Raw genomic sequence first — 19,156 nt, 5'->3', positions numbered from 1 at the left:
ATGTTTATAAAACCACTAACAAATTGTGGACCCAATTTTGCACAACAGGCAAAATTGCACTTGTGCTGGTAACTTGCAATTGGAGCCCCTTTCCTTAATTTGAATGGGCTTAGGCACAAAAAAAGCTTGCCTTACACCACACTTTGGCAAAATCCAGTGAGGCAGCCAATCCCCATGAAAGGAGTTGGAGTGGCGTACGAACAATGGATTAATTGTTTACAATGACAAAGCAGTAACCTGGGAGCAGCATGGCTTCCTTTGATGCCGAGAGTCTTATTTGAGATGAAAGACCACCACCCTACAGTAAAGCACAGGTATTAGGTGGGATGTTGACAATTGAGTTAATGCAGTTAGTCCAGGTCCCTTGTACTGAGTTGCAAATAAAGAAGTTTGCTCGCAGCAACGTGAATGTAAATACCTTCTCAATTTTGCACACATTTCTTATGGGGCTCTTCACCCATCGGTCACCTGCTTTGTAATACCATTTGAAGCACTGAGCCCAACCATTGTTCTTTACATACACTACTGCATAGCAAAATGTTCTCAAAGGCAGCAAGGAACTATAAACAAATGATGAGACATCCAGGTCAAGGTACTTCTCTGCTGTTAGAGGATTTCTTAGCAGCATCACCAGCCATGGACGCAAAGGACAGCCCGATTTGCTAAGAGGCATCCAGCCAATGGTAGTTTATGGTCATATAATGCAGGTGTTATACAATACTAGAGAATGAAGCCATCATGGCTGCCACCTACAAAATGTGCATGAACAATGTGGTCAGACTCCACCTGAACATGAATTGAACTTAAACTCTTTCTATTCATGAAGGCAATGGGGTTGAATGGAATTCTCACACCCACATGGATAAAAGCATGGCACTCAAGAGAATCCTGCAACACAATGAAAGCTCTCTGCTCTGTATGGTGGCGGTATTGTAAGTCACAAACCTAATGGCCCAAATCTTCCGCTTAGGGTTGGAGCAAAAAATACACGCTTAACTTCCTTTGAATTTTTATGGCAGTCTTCCGATGAAGGATCCTGCAGAACTCAAGACCTCAAGAGGGAGCAGCAGAGAGAATTCACAGAAGTCACGCTCCCTTTTTACGGCACTAGATGCCGTATTCTGGTAAAGAGATTAACTGACCTAAAGCTGCTTTGAAAAGCTACAGAGAAAAGCTAAGGGGTGTGTAAGGGGGATAGGGTCGGTAAGGTAAGTGGGTAGGGTGGGTAAGGTGGTAAGTTAAGTGGGTAAGGGGATAGGGTGGCAGGTGGGAGCGGGTAGGTGGTAGTCAGGTCAGGGGGACCTCGGGTGGTGGGAGTGGTAGCCAGTGGTCAGGGTGGGAGTCGAGCGGTGGGGGCTAGTCAGGTTGGGTTGGGGGTGTGGGTGGTGCTGGTCAGGTTGGGTTGGGAGAAGATGGGAGTTGGGTGGTGTCAGTGAGAGTGTTTGGGGGGAAGCATTCAGTTGTATAGTTACCCAGGATTTAGACTAGGATTTAATCGTCCAAAGTCTCTAACTCAGTCGGAGACATTTTTGGAGGGTCCCGGGAGCAGGGAATTGCCCATTGGAAATTCAAACTTCCCAGGCAATTCCCATGGAGTCCTTGCATTGGGATTTCCGAAGGGCCCCATTGTGCATCTTCTGAGGCAAGTGGGAGTAAAAATTTCAAAAACAAGGTTTACCTGGAACCAAAAATCTCTATTCTGCTTTAAGAAACCTATGTGAGAAGGCCAACTCCCAAGACACTCCTGCACCTACTTGTTATGGACGAGGCCGACATTTTAGGAAGAGCCATTCCCAAGATTTGAAGTTATCATAGAACTACTGATGAGATATTTTTATTAAAATGGTCATGTAGTTTTTGCTTCCAAATTGCCCATCAGAAAATCAAGCACCTGTAAATCAGTCATGTGCATTTGTGCTTCTTTTAAAATAATTATTCTGGGGGTATGGGTGTCATTGGCAAGACCCACATTTTTGAGCCACCTTCTTGAGTCGCTGTAGTTCGTGTGGTGCAGGCACTCACAACACTGTTAGGGTGGAAGTTCCAGGATTTTGACCAAGCAATTATGAAGGAACGGTGATATATTCCTAAGTCTGAATGGTGTGTGACTTGAGGGGTGCTTGGTGGTGGCGGTGTTCCCATGTGCCTATTGCCCTACCTTCCAGGTGGTAGAGGTATTATCTCAAATCTTTCCAAGGAGTTGCAACCTGCCCCTGCTGCTTGCGGGACTCTGCAAAATTACAGCTTATATGCCAAACTTTATAATACTCTGAAAATGGAACAAATATTAATGAAAAATGTGAGAAAAAAGTGATTTTTTTTGTGTTTCTTAAAGCCTTTTTAAGTAACAAATATGTACATCATTCTACAGCTGCACAGACAAATTGAAAAGTGGATACTTTATTCCAGTCAGTTTAAGGAAAGATTGTAAAGTATCAACACAGTACACTAAACTTTCAGTCAGAGTGTGTCAGATGTAGCAACCACTGACAGGTATATTGTAGTGGTGCAGCAGAGGGCAGTTGGGGTACAATGAAACAGAATGATACACAATTCCCCACAGGTACTACATCAGGTACAACAGTCAGCAACCTGGGCGTGATGAAGCAACAGTATACAAGGAGGCTCAGGGTCACTATGAATACTGAAGGAGCTACCTGGTCTATAGGGACAGTCCAATCATCTGCACTGCACCATGAGCAGCAGCAAAGGTCATTGTTATCATGAACTTTACTATCGCTGAGGCCTTCCTTTCACCCACAGGATAATCTCAGCATTGAGCTATTTTGGCTTTTTTTTTACATGAGCCTCCTCATGTGCTGTTCCTCCACCATGCCTATGTTGCTGATGCTGTTGTACCTGCTTTGAGCTGTGTGCTATTCCATGCCTTATCTGCACAATGAAGAATTGCAAAATATATTAAAAGTGAATCAACTTTATTCTATCATGTGGTGTTACTGTTTAATGTGCTCATTTAATGCCTTTACCTTGTACGTTGTGTAATTCCTAATGTGCATGTACCATACTAATGAATGATTTCCCAGCTGAGTGGCACTGGCAGGTGGCTGCATCACCAACTGGTGAGCTACAGGAGATACGGAAGGTCCAGTATCCATGTCTGCGACAAACTCTGCTGAACCAGCATCACTGCCAGGGTCCCTCTACTGCTACTGCAGCTGCAGAAGCAAGATTTTCACTCTAGCAGAGCTACATGAAGGTTCAGAACTGCTGCTGACATGAATGCAAAGAATCTTCCCCTGTAGTAGTCTACACGTGGCCAAGCTGGAGGGTATTTCCTTATGATGCCTGCCCATCTGTCTGTGTACAGATCAGTGGGCATTTATAGGGTGTATGAATCCCTCCCTCACGACTGTTTCTAACCAGACACCAAGCTTATTGCTTGACTGCACTTTGGGGCTGTTCTGAGAGATGAGGGAGCATTCGTGACAGATGTTTCAACTGTGTATACATATACACTGAGGCCTCTAATGCAGATGCAGCTCACGTGCTCTATCATAAACTGCAGTGCAGACAACTGTTGTTCCATGACATCTTTCAAGTGGAACTCTGAAGGGCCTATCTGGGTGTTGAACTCACCCATGCTACTCAGACGATCTTCTCATGTGGTGTAGCAGCCTCTGTGTAAAAGTAGGCCCACTAATGTTTGCACCTCAATGCAATTTGGCAGGGGCATGCAACATCCCAGGTCTCTGCCCCTCTTTAACCTTCCCTCAGTGACTCGCTCTGTGCTTTCCGAATATAAAAAGCTAGTTCCGCCATACTGTGTGTATTTGTGCTGGTGTCTGGTTCAAGTAGGGATGTTGATGGTTGTGACTTGGTGAGTGGTGCGCTCCGGTTTCAGTTATAGGGTGAGTAGATTCTCCTTGTTCTGTGAAGAGAACACAGGGTACATTATGAATACATTGACACAGTTACTGAGTTGGGTACTACATGGTCTTTATAGTCCTATTATGCATTTGTGGATATCAGGAATATCTAAATATATGATACATACCACAAGATCTGTATTCTCCTCCAATCTCCACAAACCCCATGCCTTCCAGCTTGCCCTGCTCAACAGAACCGCAACAGTTTACTCATAAGGAATGAGATGTTTGATGTCTGGGGCTCTGTTACTTGTTCCAGGTTGCCACCATCCATCACACGTAAATGTATGTTAAGAGCGATGGGCAGTGCGACAGAGTGTTCAGAAGCATGGAAATTCCTTTTGGTTATCTGTCATAGTACCTCCTTTTGTGGCTCAATGTCAAATTTTTGTTCTAGCTTGTGAAGCACCTTGAAAAATGTGACTATATTAAAGGTGCTATATAAATGCAAGTTGTTGCTTTCAACATTGATGCTGTCCTGCATTATGTGCTTTGACCCTTCACCTTAGCTTCTCAATTTAAAAGCTCATTCTGCACAGAACCCTTACATACAGCACACACAGAAATCATCCAATCATCTTGTGTTAGATTTAAACCCAGATGTAAATAGTCATCTTCTAACCGTATGCACCACCCAGTCACCTACTAAGAAACAATCTGTGAACAAGTTGAGTTTGATGGAAGTGGTAAGATGCAAGTGAAAGCACCATAATGATGACAGCATATATACATCTATAATAACTTTGGCACAACATAGGCCTCAATCTTAACCCCTACCCTGCCTAGTGAAAACCAGGGAGGGAGGGAACAGTTCAAATTAATTGGAGATCTTGTTTTCTCATCCCATTAACCCAAAAGCAATTTTAAATTGCAGGCTACCTGCCCAAAGCTGGTGAGCTCCTCTTTAAATATGTAGATCAGGCTCTGATGACATAATTGGAACCCGATCCGCCATCTTAACCTCAAACCTGAGCGGAAAAAAGCAGCGGTGGCTCCCTTGTCCATCCAAACCTGCCAGGAACTGTGTTAAGGGCCAGAAGAGATCCAGTAAAGTAAGTTTTAAAAACAACTTGAAGTGTCTTTGTGCGCCAGGAGGAACAAGAATGGCCATGAGTTACAGGTGACTATTTGACCTATAGGGTATCATAGCCAGTCCAATTCTATTCTCATTCAATTATCCATGCATATGCATTTCTGGCCACAGGCCCAGAATAAGATCAAGAGCAGGAACTGTAGCTGATCTTCTTGCCAATCCAGAGGAACATGAGGCTCATCACAGCACTACCACTGTAGCCAAGGTCAGCAACTGAAGAATGGACCTAGGATCTTATTAGTCTGTGCAGCTGCAGTACCACCCTAGACAATATGTTTACTCACAAAGCCACCAGGAAACTCTGCTTAACTTTTACTAATTAATTTAATATATAATATTGCAAATCAATTCAGACGTGCGCCCAATAATTTGCTCTCACATTCTGAACAGCAGAAATATGCGATGTGGGAAAAAATACCTGCTGGGGAGGCTGTATGTAACCCTGAGGCTGAAGCACCTGCTGAGCTGTGGGATGTCCAGATGCCGAGTAGGGAGGTGCAGTGAGAGACTGCCCTGGCGAAGCTATGATGTAGCCAGGCTGCTGGGATATCACTGGGGCTTGAAATACAGCAGAGGTAGTCTCGGGAGCTTCAGTGGAACCTTGGCGGCTGAGGCTCATCTGCCCGAACTGGTTGCCAAGTTCTTCAGGCTAGTTTGCATATAAAAATAGAATTACCCAAACTTCATCTTCACAACTCAAACAGATCTGATTAAGTAAACTCTCAAACATTTTCTGACTTATGTTGATCCCCTTAATTTTGCACCAAGTATCCACAATGATGGAGACACTGAGATAAGGTTTGTCATGAACAAATGATATATGAATAATAAAGGTCATGCTAGAGGGACAAACTACATAATCCCACTGGTCCTATATTTACATATTCAGTTTAAAGACAAATTAAGTCTTTAGTTTAGGTATATGTTTTTAAGTGCTGAAATAACTGAATACTGAAGACAATGAAAGGGAAGGTGTAGTCCACAGAATCAGAGTTTTACCATATAGGCCATTCAGCCTATCATGCCTGGGCTGGATATCCAAAAAACTATCCACTTAACACCAATCCTTTGCCCTTTCCACATACTGTTTTTACATTCTCCATTTGAAATATTTATCCACTTCCCTTTTAGAAGCTATTGTGAATTCTGCTTCCACCGAAGCTTCTGGTTGGGTATTCTATGTTTGAACAACTTTGTATTCAAAAGAAGGGTGTCCTAACTTCTCCCTTGTTCTTTTGGTGATGATCTTATATTTATGCCCTCTGGTTACTGACTCACTAAATACTATTTTTCTTGATTTATCTAATCAAAATCCTTCATAATTTTGAACATCCATATCAGATCTCCTCTTCACCTTAGCTGTTCTACTGAAAAGAGCCACAGTTTCTCTGGTCTCTTCGCATATCTTAAAGCCTTTCAACCCTGGTATCACCTTAACAATTCTCTTCTGCACCTACTCAAAGATCTTGATGTCCATTCAAAATGAGGGCACCCAAAACAAGGCACAAACACTTGGAATTTACATAGAGATTCTCCCGATGTCCTGCTGTAACTTTTGACAGAAACTCCAGAGAACCAGTGTGACTAAAAACAGCTGTTAATGCTGACTTCCCAGTTGTTACGACAAGAGATCAAAGAACCATGTAGATGTAGTCCCAATAATTTAACTGCATCCTAATCGAACCAATGCTTTGTATAGATTTATTATTACCACTTTGTTTTTGTTTTATCCCATTTATAAAACCTTTGATCACCCACGTGTGCATCCGTTATGAGCTTGTCATCTTACTTTTATAGATTTGTGCATGTGAACCTTCCGGTATCTCTACTCCTTTAAAAGTTCTACCGTTTAGTGCATGTGTTTTCTTCTTCTTCCTCCCAAAATGTCGTCCCTCAAACCCGAATGTTGCAAGTGCTGGTATCTCAGTTGACCTTGCAACTGTGTCTTGTATGCTGGGCAATCAAGATGCAGATATTTTATGCAGAACTCCCCATAGTGTGTTAATATGAAAGAAGTGCAGAAGCAACACTCCTCATATTGCTTGGAGAAAGCCCTGTACAATTAGGTACCCAACGTACAAACTCATCTGCATTCTTCAAAATGATTTACATCTTTCACACAATGTAGGAGTAAATCTCAGCTTGATAGGCTGTGAGGAAATCATGTGCTGAGAACACACATGAAAACGTTGCAAAACAGTGGGATGCACGTGCCTTCTACTTGTAGTACCAGCATTATTCCACTAATTGATTCAAAGAGCAAGGAGGAACCAACCAGAAAATGGGTGCAAGCACCTTCTGCTTGTTGAAATATTGAACTGACAATAGTGTTGTTAGAGGACAACAGCTTACATTTACACAGTACCTTCAACAGAGAAGCATTCCAAGTTAGAGCTGAGGTGGTGGTTGAGCAGATTGACAGCTGCAGTAGTATACTTCTCAAATATGGAAAAGGTTATTACAAGAAACTGTCTTGTGTTATGTTATTCTCCTGTGACCACCACAAGGTGCAAAGCATAGTTGATTTTTATTGATTTAGAAATCTGAACTCTGCTTGGAGACCACTGGTTAAGCAGTTTCAGCTGCACCAATCTCAGTCACACACTGGAGCCACAAAGACCTAATACCAGTCGCTGCCTAATATTCTGAAATAATCTTTCACTGGGATTCATGGCCCTTACTGCAACAAGGATATCAGATCTCTGACTATGGTGATATGGCATAAAAACCTTCCACTGGGTAGCTGGAAATAATGCCAAGAACATTAGATCTTGTCCAGGATTTTCAAAATTGATCTTGAATCTCTGCTCTTAATGAGTTTACTGGGTACCTGACTTTGCTGAGCCAACTGTCCAGCAGATGTTACATCCTGACAAGTAATACAGCCATAGGCAGACTGCTGGTGACAGGGTGTTTGCTAATCCTGGATAGTATAATGTAGGATTACACACTGATAATTTGCACATTACCCTAAAACTTTGTGATCATGGTGCACAGCAAAATGATAACAAGGAACTTCAGGCTTGCTGCCTGGTGTGATTGGAGAGATTTGGAAAAAGGCCTCTATTCCCAAGGTTAGGAGCCCTTGTAAATTTAGGCATTGCACAATCCATGTATTGAATATCTCTATTTAGAGTTTTGGCCTAGTAGTGCATCGTCATCAGCTCATTGCTATCTTCCTTCTCTCTTACTTGTTTCACGCTCCACCATGTGACCCCCCCCCCCCAGCCCCTCCACCCCTGGCTCCTAACAACCCCTCAGGGGAATTCTGCTCTTGGATGTCCATAAGTTCCAAGATGGAGCTTTGGGTCTCTGCTGGCTGAAGAGCTCCACTTTGCCTTGTTGTAGAAGGGATCAACCCTATTATTGATTCTGCCAAGTCTGAATCCATCTCATTTAAGAGATGATTTCTTGGATCATAGCCAGGGTAAACTCGCAAATTCCCTTGATTGGAGGATATTTACATTTTGTTTTGTGCTGATAAGATACAATAACTTAGACTATCCCTATAGGATAACAATTTGAAAGATATGGAGCTGAAATCTCTTGAGCAGAACTATTCCTGTCCGAGGGGATCATCGTGATGTTCTGCCATTAGGGATCCATTATAGTTTATCCTCAGTTTATATTAAATTCAGTGCTAGTCATTGTCAGTGATGCCACTATACCAATATTCATTTGGTGGTGGCAGTGGTAGGAAATTCCTCCAAATAAGTCACACAAAAACATCTTCAGTGCCACCTGGTTACAGAAACTGCTTGGTGTCACCTGAAGCTGGCGAATATCTGGTATTAACTGATGATGCTGAATTCATGGCAACAATTAGTGCTGATATATTTGCAGTGACATCCAACCGGGCACAACTGCATTTCTTAGACTTAACTGTGCTCATTTAACTTGTTCCGAACAACATGGAAAACAGTGCAGCCATTCCTTAGGTGCATTTTATGAATTGGCCACAACTTTGGCAAACTGTGCAATGCGTTTAGTTGACAAGCATTGTATATAAGTGTCAGCAATCATGAATTTGATATTGTATATAAAGGGATAAGAATTTGTCTTAGGTGGTAGCACATAGTGGGTATTATTGAGTCAGCTGTCTATTATACACCCCACCCAAGAGTCAGTTCTATTGACTTAAATGGAATAAAATGTCAGGTGGAGTGTATAATGAGTGGCCAGATGCATACCACCAGCATAAGATGAATTTTTTTGACAGACAATTGTGCAGACATAAAAACACTCAGCAGGTCTGGCAGCATCTGTGGAGAGAGAAACAAGTTAGCTTTTCTTTTGAAAGGTCACAACCTGAATTGTTGACTCTGTTTCTCTCTCCATAGACGCTGCTGTGTATTTCCAGCATTTTCTGTTTTTCCTTCAGATTTCCAGCATGTGCAATATTTTGCTCTTACAATGGTGCAGACACATTGATGTTAGCTACAGAAGCTTCATTTGCAGGCGATGTATTGCATAGGTCAGTGCTGAAAGGCATATGATACAACCACAGCCTAGCTAGAACACTGTGCTAGATGTAAAATTCCAATCTGTACCAAAGTCTTTTCTGCTTTACCTTATTTGAATGACAATGTAGTAATTTAAAAAAAAATAATTTATGGGATGTGGGCATCGCTGGCTCGGCCAGCATTTATTGCCCACCCCTAATTGCCCTTGAGGTGGTGGTGGTGAGCTGCCTTCTTGAACCTCTGCAGTCTGATAATTGCTGATGCTGATATTAGTGAGCCAATTCTCAACACATTGGTTTGTTATTTTATTGCAGGAGTGAGCCTATTAAAATGAACCAGCTGACATGTCCATTTTCCACTGTCATCTGAATCCATTAAATGTTTTTTAAGATCTTGGCCAGCGTGAGAACATAAATATTTGCTTCTCTAACATCTGTCTAATCAAACCCAACTCCATTGAGAGACTTCACCTCAATCTTTGACTGTCCAAGTCAACCAGCAGAGACCCTTTAAGAGGGCAGAAATGAGCTGATGCAATGAAGTAAGTCCTGGGTCCTTTAATGATGCAGAAATAGGAGACCACTTCCAGCATCATCTACCTGCAATGCCATGACGACGTTTTCAAATCCATGCTCAGCATAGGGTTTTTCTAGATTCTAGCAAATGAGATGATACTGGTGCATGGAGCATGTGTAATGAAGCATGACTTTAACAGGCAGCTATAAATTATGTAATAAGGAATGATCCACACGTGAAACACTTCACATTCTGTAACTATTCACCAGGATACAGCTCCCCTCAATCTGGGTCATGTAAAATCTACTGTAGCAACAGATGATTAGTGTCATAATTTTTGCTATCAGAACACTGTTTAATAAATTGGCTAACAGCTGTGAAGCAGCCCTCCCAATGGCTCACCAAGTTTATCTAATAAGCAGTGGAATCATATAGAGTGGGAAGGTGCCAGGTTTCTTCCTTGTCTATGCCGAGTTAGTTGATCATAGCCGGAGTGGAGATAGAGATAATTGACTTCTGAACCTCAAGATGGAAGCAGAAACATCGCTCACAATTCCTGCTCCTAGTCTAGTGAGTCCTGCTGTATAGACATTGGCTGAGAATGGAATTGAGATATCCTCCTGGAGAATGACTTTTATTTTCTGAGAATAAACAGTGTTACAGCCTGTAAAAATTCTACTAATGGATACATAATACAGAGAAGGAACTATAGAGAACTACTGAATCATAAATTATGTTGTAGCCACAAGATCATCCCCACTTTTGCCTCCCCAAAATGTGTTTACTACAATTTTCAGATTTGAAGTTAGGTTTGTTAACGGATGTGAATGTTCTCCACTCATTCTGTTTTATGTATCAGAGCTGATTTCTAATAAGTAAATAATGTTTTGAGAACTATCATTCATACTTCTGAACCTGATCTTGAGATGCAACAATAGTGCTCGACATTTTGTGCAGTAAGTTACATAAAGACTGCATCCCTGTATCAATACCAGTCCCAGCACTGTGGAATTCGACTCCAAAAATTATCACTGGTACACGGTTCTTAGGATGCACTCCTCCCATGTGCAGTGTCGGGGCAGGAGGGCAGTAGTTGAACCTAGTAGCACAGCTAGTGGATGAGTGATCGCATCAAATGGAAGTTAAAGCTGCACTCTTTATGAAGTGCTGTTAACAGCAAGTGATGCAGCTGCACATTGGCACAAAGGCTGACTGCAGCATTAGATCCTCACTGTCTGTAAACTAAGTACTTTCATTGGAATCCACAGTATTGAACACTTTTTAAATAACTTTTTCTTTGCTTACCAAGGTGCAGGATACTAATAATGGGGTAGACCAAGTTCACTTTGGTATTGTTAGATGCAGAGGAAACCTACCTCAACTTTGCTTTAACATGATCCCTCAGCTCCAATCTCAAAACAGTGCACCCTACCAGCCAAGTGTGATATATTCCATTCCCAGACCAGACACACGATGATCTGAGAGTAAGACTTGTGACAATCAGGGGCAATTTGTGCTGTGGAAATTGGGAAAAGACTGCCAAAACCAATTTCACATAAGACTCATTCCTGCACAGTTACATTATGCTTGAAGACCTGGCTCCCAAAGAAAAATGATCTGGAGTTAAACAAGTGAGCAGAAAATGGTGGATCTCAAAATGAAAACCACATATGACTTTGCATACTGGTATGGTAAATTCATTAGTTTCCTCTTCTTTGTACCTATATCAAGATGAGGAATGTTGGTGCTGCAGACAGCTCATGTCACCATCAAGCATCCCCACATTCTGTAGCTCAGTGCCAACTTCAGATGAGCACCTTCTCCTGCGCTACTTCCCTTTTTTTTTTTAAAAAGCAATACCCTTATGACCAAGTAAGGCTGTAATTTAGTGCCAAATTAGGTTCATTTCAGTTGTGTAGGCAGGATTGAGACTCCCAGACTGACTTTGCATAGGATTCTTGCAGCCAAACAGAGAATATTTTTATTCCATGAGTTTAGACTTGATTTGAACCTGGTCCCAGTTGTAAAGTTGAAAGGCCAATATCTAATTTAGCTCCACTTATAACAGTTTCACAATACATGATCTACCTTGTATATTTGGGTTTGTGTTCAAAGGTAAAAATAACCGATGTATTGATTTCGCTCCTGAAGGTGGCTTGTCAGGTTTACCTTTACTTCTCCAACAATCTGGAAAACACTTGTGGTTGAATAGGATCACATTACAGAAACAGCACTGCCATCACCAGCCCAACTTTATGTGAGTCACCTGATTGCCGTTTACTGAATTCAGGGCACTAGCATAGCAAGTCAGTTTAAAACATAGCTAATTTGGGATGCGTCAATAGTGCAGAGTGCATAGATAATGTTTTCCTACTTGAGCAGCATTTACCTGTCCTCGTGCTGATCAACCTGTCAACCCTCAGGTAAGTATAATTTCTAAACTTTTCAGTTTCAACTTTGTGCAGGCTACATATTGAATGTATCCACAGGGTCCCACAGCATGGTTACACGATAAACATGATTGTCAAATTATTGGAGGCATAATTCTGAAAGATGTCCACAACCACTTTGGTCACTTTTAGTCTCAATGTTTTGCATGCGACTTTATTATATGCATTTGAGTAACAATTTGATCGATGACTTTGAGGAACTGCAAAATACTGTCCATTACTGTTAAAAAAAAAAGCTGGTGAAAAATCGACACCGTAGACAGGCATGCAAAACTCTATACAGGGTTAACACTTCAACAAAAATATCTGCTTTCTCCACTTTTGAAGAAGTTGACCCATGTTAAGTTACAATCCAAGACCTCACGCAAGTGGCTATCTTTGTGTAAGACTATACAGTGAATGTTGGAAAGTCAATTGATGGAGGGGTAGGTGAGTATGGGGCAGCAGTTACATCCAATCCCTATCCTCATTGAACACCCACACGCTTTCCAACAGGAATCATTGGATAATAAATCCAGGGCAGGAAACCTGGTTGATTTTTCTCCCCTACCCCAATATATATCCAACCGTAATCAAACCCAAGACCTTCCTTGTCTGTGTGGTTCAGTACAATAGTGGAAAGTGCATTTATCCACTGTGTCAATGGGACACTGTTATCTGAACATGTCTGTGAATTATAAAGTCAGAACTTTTGGTAAACTCATTTCCATAGTGGAGATTGTTTTTTTCCCCCAATGACCTTATTTATGTGAAGTTTATAATGCCAATGACTTGAATGACAGATTATTGATGGAGATTTAGTTTTGAGGCAGAGGGCAGATGGAGGAAGGAGGGGTGAAAGCAGCACAGCAAGGTCCTTCTGCCACACTTTAATAGTGTATCTCAGTTGGCAGACACATCCTGTTGGATATTTTGTACAGGCAGACGGTTTTTGAAGTTTCGTGTGTAAACTCATGCATCCCATGTTAAGGGCAGAAATTGATTCAGCTGTAAAGACAGTTTGTACAATGGTACTTCTCTTTCCCATTAAAAACAAAGAGCATGAAAATTGAAAATCATGATTCCATGGGCAAGGTCCAATATTCCTACGCCCTCTCGTTTTTGTTTATCACCCTGAGCACTAATGTCAGGAGCCACTGTATATTTCTCAAGCACTTCCTTGCAATCCATTGGTATCCTTTATATATCCAACCTTAATACTACTTCTATAAAAGACTTGAGGGTAGCACAGACAAACATGCAAAACTAATGACATACACAGGCAGAACTAAACATACAGAACTGATAACATGTACCATAGTGTATTGCTGGGGAGGCGAGACTGGCAGGAGAACTTGGGGGCAAGAGGTCGCAGAGTACTGGATAGGCTGTGCAGAGGGCTGCAGAGATGGCAAGGGCTAAGATAGCCAACAACACAGAGAAAGTATTGGAAAAAAGAAACACAGGGTTAACGTCATCATCATTACTGCACAATAAACACAAAAAAAACTTCAGACATTCTACAGCAATTTTGAGATTTGTCAAACCAACATTTGCTTTTCCCTTTTTAAATGAGGGCATAAATTGTTCTTCTTTCCCCCCTCCCCAGTCCCCCTTAATCTTTCTGGGCCACGCACATCTTGCATTCAGGAGGATAAGCAGGCCATCTGCTCTCAGGTCTCTGCCAATGGTATTCTTCAACCAACTGTTAGACAATGAGTGACATAGCCCTGTAACGACTCCCATTCTGATTTCCCCTTCCCTATGGGCCTCCACCTAATACCGTGACAGCACTTTGGCTGAGATTGGGAATTCAGTGCAGTGTGACTGGCTGAAACTGGTGCCCCTCCAATGTATAGCCCCTCTGAGTTGGTTTGCAATACTAAGATATTCAAAATAAAAAAAACTATTCTAAAAGTCATGAATACAATCATTTTTGAAAAATGCAATTGTATAACAATAAACCATCTACTGTATTTTACAAAATGCATCTTTGTGATGAGATGTAGACTGTACTTGTGGCCAACTTATATGTATAAACTTCCTCTGAGACTGACCAGACCATTTACCATTGTTAGCAGACACTACAATCTCTGGTGTATAAGTCACAACTTCACGTGTATTTTAAATATAGGGTAGAAATCTAGAGGTTCTTTAAATCAAAATGGTAACTGAAATAGGGAAAGAGCACCAAATTTCAATTTTAAAAATCTGAGAGTTAAGTCAGCTGCTTTGTACATGAATCTAAAGTGGCAATGTATGAGGGAGAATTGTTGAATTACCTACTGTAGGGAGAGTCTTTCATCCCATAAGGGCAAAAGGAATTCAAATTATCAAGCGACACTATCCTTTTAAGACTGTTCCACTACACAAAGCCACCGTAACTAGGCAACTTCTGATTCAACACATACCTAATTATTTCCAAGAGGGCCAGGGTCTGCTTAGCCATCCCTTTGGTTGATGTACATGGACTTATTTGTGCCAGTTATCCAGGTAAAGACAGATCTTCTGCTTCAGTAAAAAAAAATCCTCCAGTGAACATCGTGGCTGCAAAGGTTAAGCCAAGTGGCAGTAATCTGTACGAATCATTTATTCTTCTTGTAGGTACTACCTGCAAGATCCTCTGATTCCTGTCCGGAAGTACACATGCTTGAGAACAACTTACACACAACATGAACTTGTCCTCTACTTTTACTTCCTGAGCAATCGACTAACCTGTTCATGTCTTCCTGAGGACCACACTGCCTACTTTTGTGCCATCTGCAAATACTAACATTTTGCCCCCATACCCGAATCCAGTTCATTTACATATGCTAGGAAAAGAAATGGTCTGAATACTGATCAATGGTAGGCATCACTGTTTACATCCATCTCATTCAAAAACAATCCATTAACCAGTACACTTTGCTTTTTGTTCAACCAACATCCGATCCATGCTTATCCATCCACAGTCTCTATAATACCATGAGCTTCAATTTTAATTAACAAGTCTTTCACATTATCAAATGTTCCTTGAAAATTCATATGCACAACCCCACCTCATTTCCTTTATCACTATGCATCATCATTTCATCCACGAATGCCATTAAATTTGTCAGACACGCCTTGCCTTTTCACAAATCCGTGCTGACTGTCCCTAATGAACCCACGCCCTTCCAGATGAAGGTTTTGTATTGTAGCCATACCCGATGTTAGACTGGCTGGCCTATATCTACCTGGCTTATCCTCTTTCGAACTGAAGTATTACCTTGGTGATGACAATTGAAACTCTCTAATAGCCTGATCTACAGATATATATACCTGATCTACAACAGAATCAGCAAGCTCAGCTAATTGGCTTTCTAATTAATAGGCCTGAAGGAAACATGCTTTCAAAGTTGTTCTGTGGCCACAGCTTGTTTTGTGGAGCTCCAAATGAGTGAAATTCTCCTCCATATTCCCCTGAGAAATGAGCAAACAACTTCAAAAATCATAGAACTACTGGCTCTGGATGACTGGGTCAGAGCAGAAAGTGCAAATTTATAGGGGAATACTGAGGTCTCTCTGATCCTTGTTGGTGTTGAAACCAACACCAAGAAGATGGTGGCATTGGCACCTACTCTAGCTGTATCAGAGAGAAAGGATGCTATTATAGATCAGGTATGTCATCAAAGGGAGCATGTTGGGGTTAATAAGATGACTCCTACTGAGTCTCAAGTTAGTGTATCAATGTAAACTGGTGCCTGAACCAAGGTGGACCTCAAGTGCTGAAGACCCATGCAGCAGAGGGGGCTATTCCTAGCCAAGCTGTTCTAGTGCAGTGCTGACACTGGCATCTACCCAGCAATGTGGATGATTGCCCTGACACATTCTATTCACAAAAGGGGAAATTTAGTCAATTACTGCCCTATCAAACTCCAGGGCATCAACAAGCAGCACCCACTCACCAAAGCTCAAGCTGTGTTTCACCAGAACCAGACAGCTTCATCACAGAACTGATCCACACTTGCACATGAGATGACTGCCAGAGGAGATGCACATTAAAGTAGCATTTGAATTAGTATGGCACCATTGGGAGTTAAAAGGAAAACCCTCCAGAGATTGCAGCCATACAGTTTAAGAATAAGAGACTTCCCTTTTAAGACTGAGACGAGGATACATTTTTTCTCTTAGTCTGTGGAATTCCCTTCTGCAGAGAGCAGTGGGGCTAGGTCATTGAATTTATTCAAGGCTCAGTTAGACAGATTTTTGATAGGCAAAGGAGTCAAGGGTAATGGGGGACAGACAGGAAAGTGGAGATGAGACCACAACCAGATCAGCTATCATCTTACTGAATGGGAGAGCAAGCTCGAAGGGCCAAATGGCCAAGTCCTGCTCCTAAGTCTTATGTTCCTAACACAAGGCAAGATGGCTGTGGTTGTTTGAGGTCAGTTATAACAGCCTCAGAGCATCACTGTAGGAGTTTCTCAGGAAAGCCTCTCATGCTGAAATATTTTCAGCTACTCCATCAATGACCTATCCTGCACCATAACGTCAGGAGGCTGCTCACAGAATATTCCATTCAAAATGCATCTGATAATAAAGCAGCTCATGCTTGCCAATATCAGGATTTAGGTAACATCTAACACTGTACTGACAAATGGCAGATAACATTCATGCCACAACAGAATTGGGTAATGACCATTTTGAAAAAGTGAAAGCCCAAGATTCATCCCTTGATCTTCAGCAGCACCACCATTGTAGGCCCCCACAACATGCACATCTTAGGGTCACCACTAACCAGAAGCTGAACTGGAACAACTACATCAACAACAACACGGCTACAAAAGGAGGGCAAAGACTGGATACTCTATAACAAATAGCTCAACTCCCATTAAAGCCTCTCCATTGTCGACAAGGCTCAAGCCAAGAAAGTGATGAAATATTCACTACTTGCCTTGATGGGTGCAGTTGCAATGGCACTGACGAAGCTCAACACCACTCAGGACAGAATAGTGCACTTGATTGGTGCCCGTGCCAACTGGCTTACTATCCATCTATTCGACTACCATCACTGTGACTGCAGTGTGCATCAGATACAGCACACATTGCAACAACTCACAAAAGTTAGTTTGACAGCATCTCCCCCCCCCACCCCCACACACAACCTCTACAATTGAGGAAAGTGAAAACAAGAATGCTGTGGGAACATCAACACCTCCAAGTTTCCTTCTAAGTCACACACCATCTTGACCTTGACATATATCACTTTTTTTCCATTCCCACTGGGTCAAAATTCTGGAATTCCCTCCAAAAACCAATATGGGGGAGCACCATCACTACATGGACATCAGTGGTTCAAGAAGGCAGCCCACTACCACCTTCTCAAGGAAATGAGAGATGGACAATAAATGCAACTTTGCATTTATCAATCACAAGCCAAAGAAACAATCTTTTTAAACTTCCTTTTCCCCAGCCACAGGTGAAGGTCAATGAGCCTTTCCGGGAAAAACTGGCAGTTTCGTGTCTATATCGAATTCTCTGTCTGTCTTGGAGCTTGCACACAGAACCAGAAATTGACATCTCTCGGTGCTTGGAGGAATCAAGTTTAAATCTTCTGGCAGCCCAGTATTGTTTTTTTATTGAATCAGTCCATTGTGGTGAGCTCTTGTACTAATTTTGGAGCAGGCTTTACACTTTCTGATGATAAAAGACAGGTGCCGTGTGTGTTAGTCACTGTGAAGGATTCATGACATTTGACATAGATACATATCTTAAATCCTGGAGCCATTATCAACCAGAAAGCTGCAGGACCTGTTCAGAGCTCAAAAAAGCGAGGGCACAGCAAGAAATGTCTGCAGTAAAAATGTGTTTCACCACTTACAAAACAAATTCAAAAACTTTCAATGCTCTTGACTTTCAAAAAATTAAACCACAGATAAAGAGACAGAAACTTTTCTTCCCAGATTGACAGGCAACAAGGGGATTTCCTGCTGATGTCAGGAAAAACACAACCAAAGAGATACAAATGGTCACCTGATCAGGACAGCTATGCATGGTGCAAGGGCTTTAAAAGGGTAGTGTCTTAAGTGCTTTTTCTTCTGTTTTAAAACCCCTGTAGGATGACAGAATTTCCCTGAGACATGGAAAACAAGTTTTATCTGTTACTAGAGATTAGTATAACCATACTGCAAACTCTTGTGGCAGAAATCAAGTGCTGCAACACGACAATGTTTCCATGGATGGTTTGTAAATTGTCCAAACAGAGGTTCAGAACTTTTAAATTATACATAAATTCAGTACTGGCCAGTAGAGGGCATTAAAAGGACCCTCTCCACACCATGGAAAGTATAACACTTGACTTGTTGAGTAAATTCAAAAGCAGTTGTACCTATTTTTTTTGCCACTGATAGCTCACTGATCTCAGGTTTGAGAGCTCGAGCATTGTGCCATAAATGCCCTTGTAAAATGACTTTTAAACAGGACACTAACTTACTGTTTTCTCAGAAAAGCAGAATGGAAGCATGAAATATAAACCCCCAAACAGTGGCAAAAAGTGCTGGAATCCTTTCCAATAAAATTGGAAACTGATTTATTGGGTCATCATAAGCCAATTGAGCCAAATGCACGTACGTGCTTTTCTTTAGAGCATGGGCAAGAATTTTCCACCAAAGTCTTTGATTATTATTTCAAGCCTTCTATGTCCATAAAAAGCAGGTGCAAAACTTGGATCTGAATGAATCTTAGCTATCCTTTCTCACCCAAGTCAACTGATTCGGATTACATTCGGAACCACTGCCCTGCACTGTG

At 41.7% G+C, this 19,156-nt stretch overlaps 1 protein-coding gene across 7 annotated transcripts in view; it reads right to left on the bottom strand.

Moving 5' to 3' along the window:
• The window catches only part of LOC121273296 (R3H domain-containing protein 2), a 289,299-nt gene that overhangs the window by 48,578 nt on the left and 221,565 nt on the right, over positions 1-19,156 (bottom strand). For 4 of the 7 annotated variants that reach the window (XM_041180375.1, XM_041180377.1, XM_041180378.1 and 1 more), the window contains 2 exons: positions 13,705-13,806; positions 5,399-5,629 (listed from right to left, as the gene is read on the bottom strand). The exons of 1 other annotated variant lie outside the window; for it this stretch is intronic. In XM_041180375.1, coding sequence (XP_041036309.1) covers positions 5,399-5,629; positions 13,705-13,806 — 333 coding nt within the window. The remainder of the gene's footprint in view (positions 1-5,398; positions 5,630-13,704; positions 13,807-19,156) is intronic. 2 more of the 7 variants (XM_041180380.1, XM_041180379.1) reach the window with 2 other exon arrangements.

Source organism: Carcharodon carcharias, chromosome X (genome assembly GCF_017639515.1).
Source record: "Carcharodon carcharias isolate sCarCar2 chromosome X, sCarCar2.pri, whole genome shotgun sequence".
NCBI lineage: Eukaryota > Metazoa > Chordata > Chondrichthyes > Lamniformes > Lamnidae > Carcharodon > Carcharodon carcharias.
This window is presented reverse-complemented; position numbering and strand designations above follow the sequence as displayed.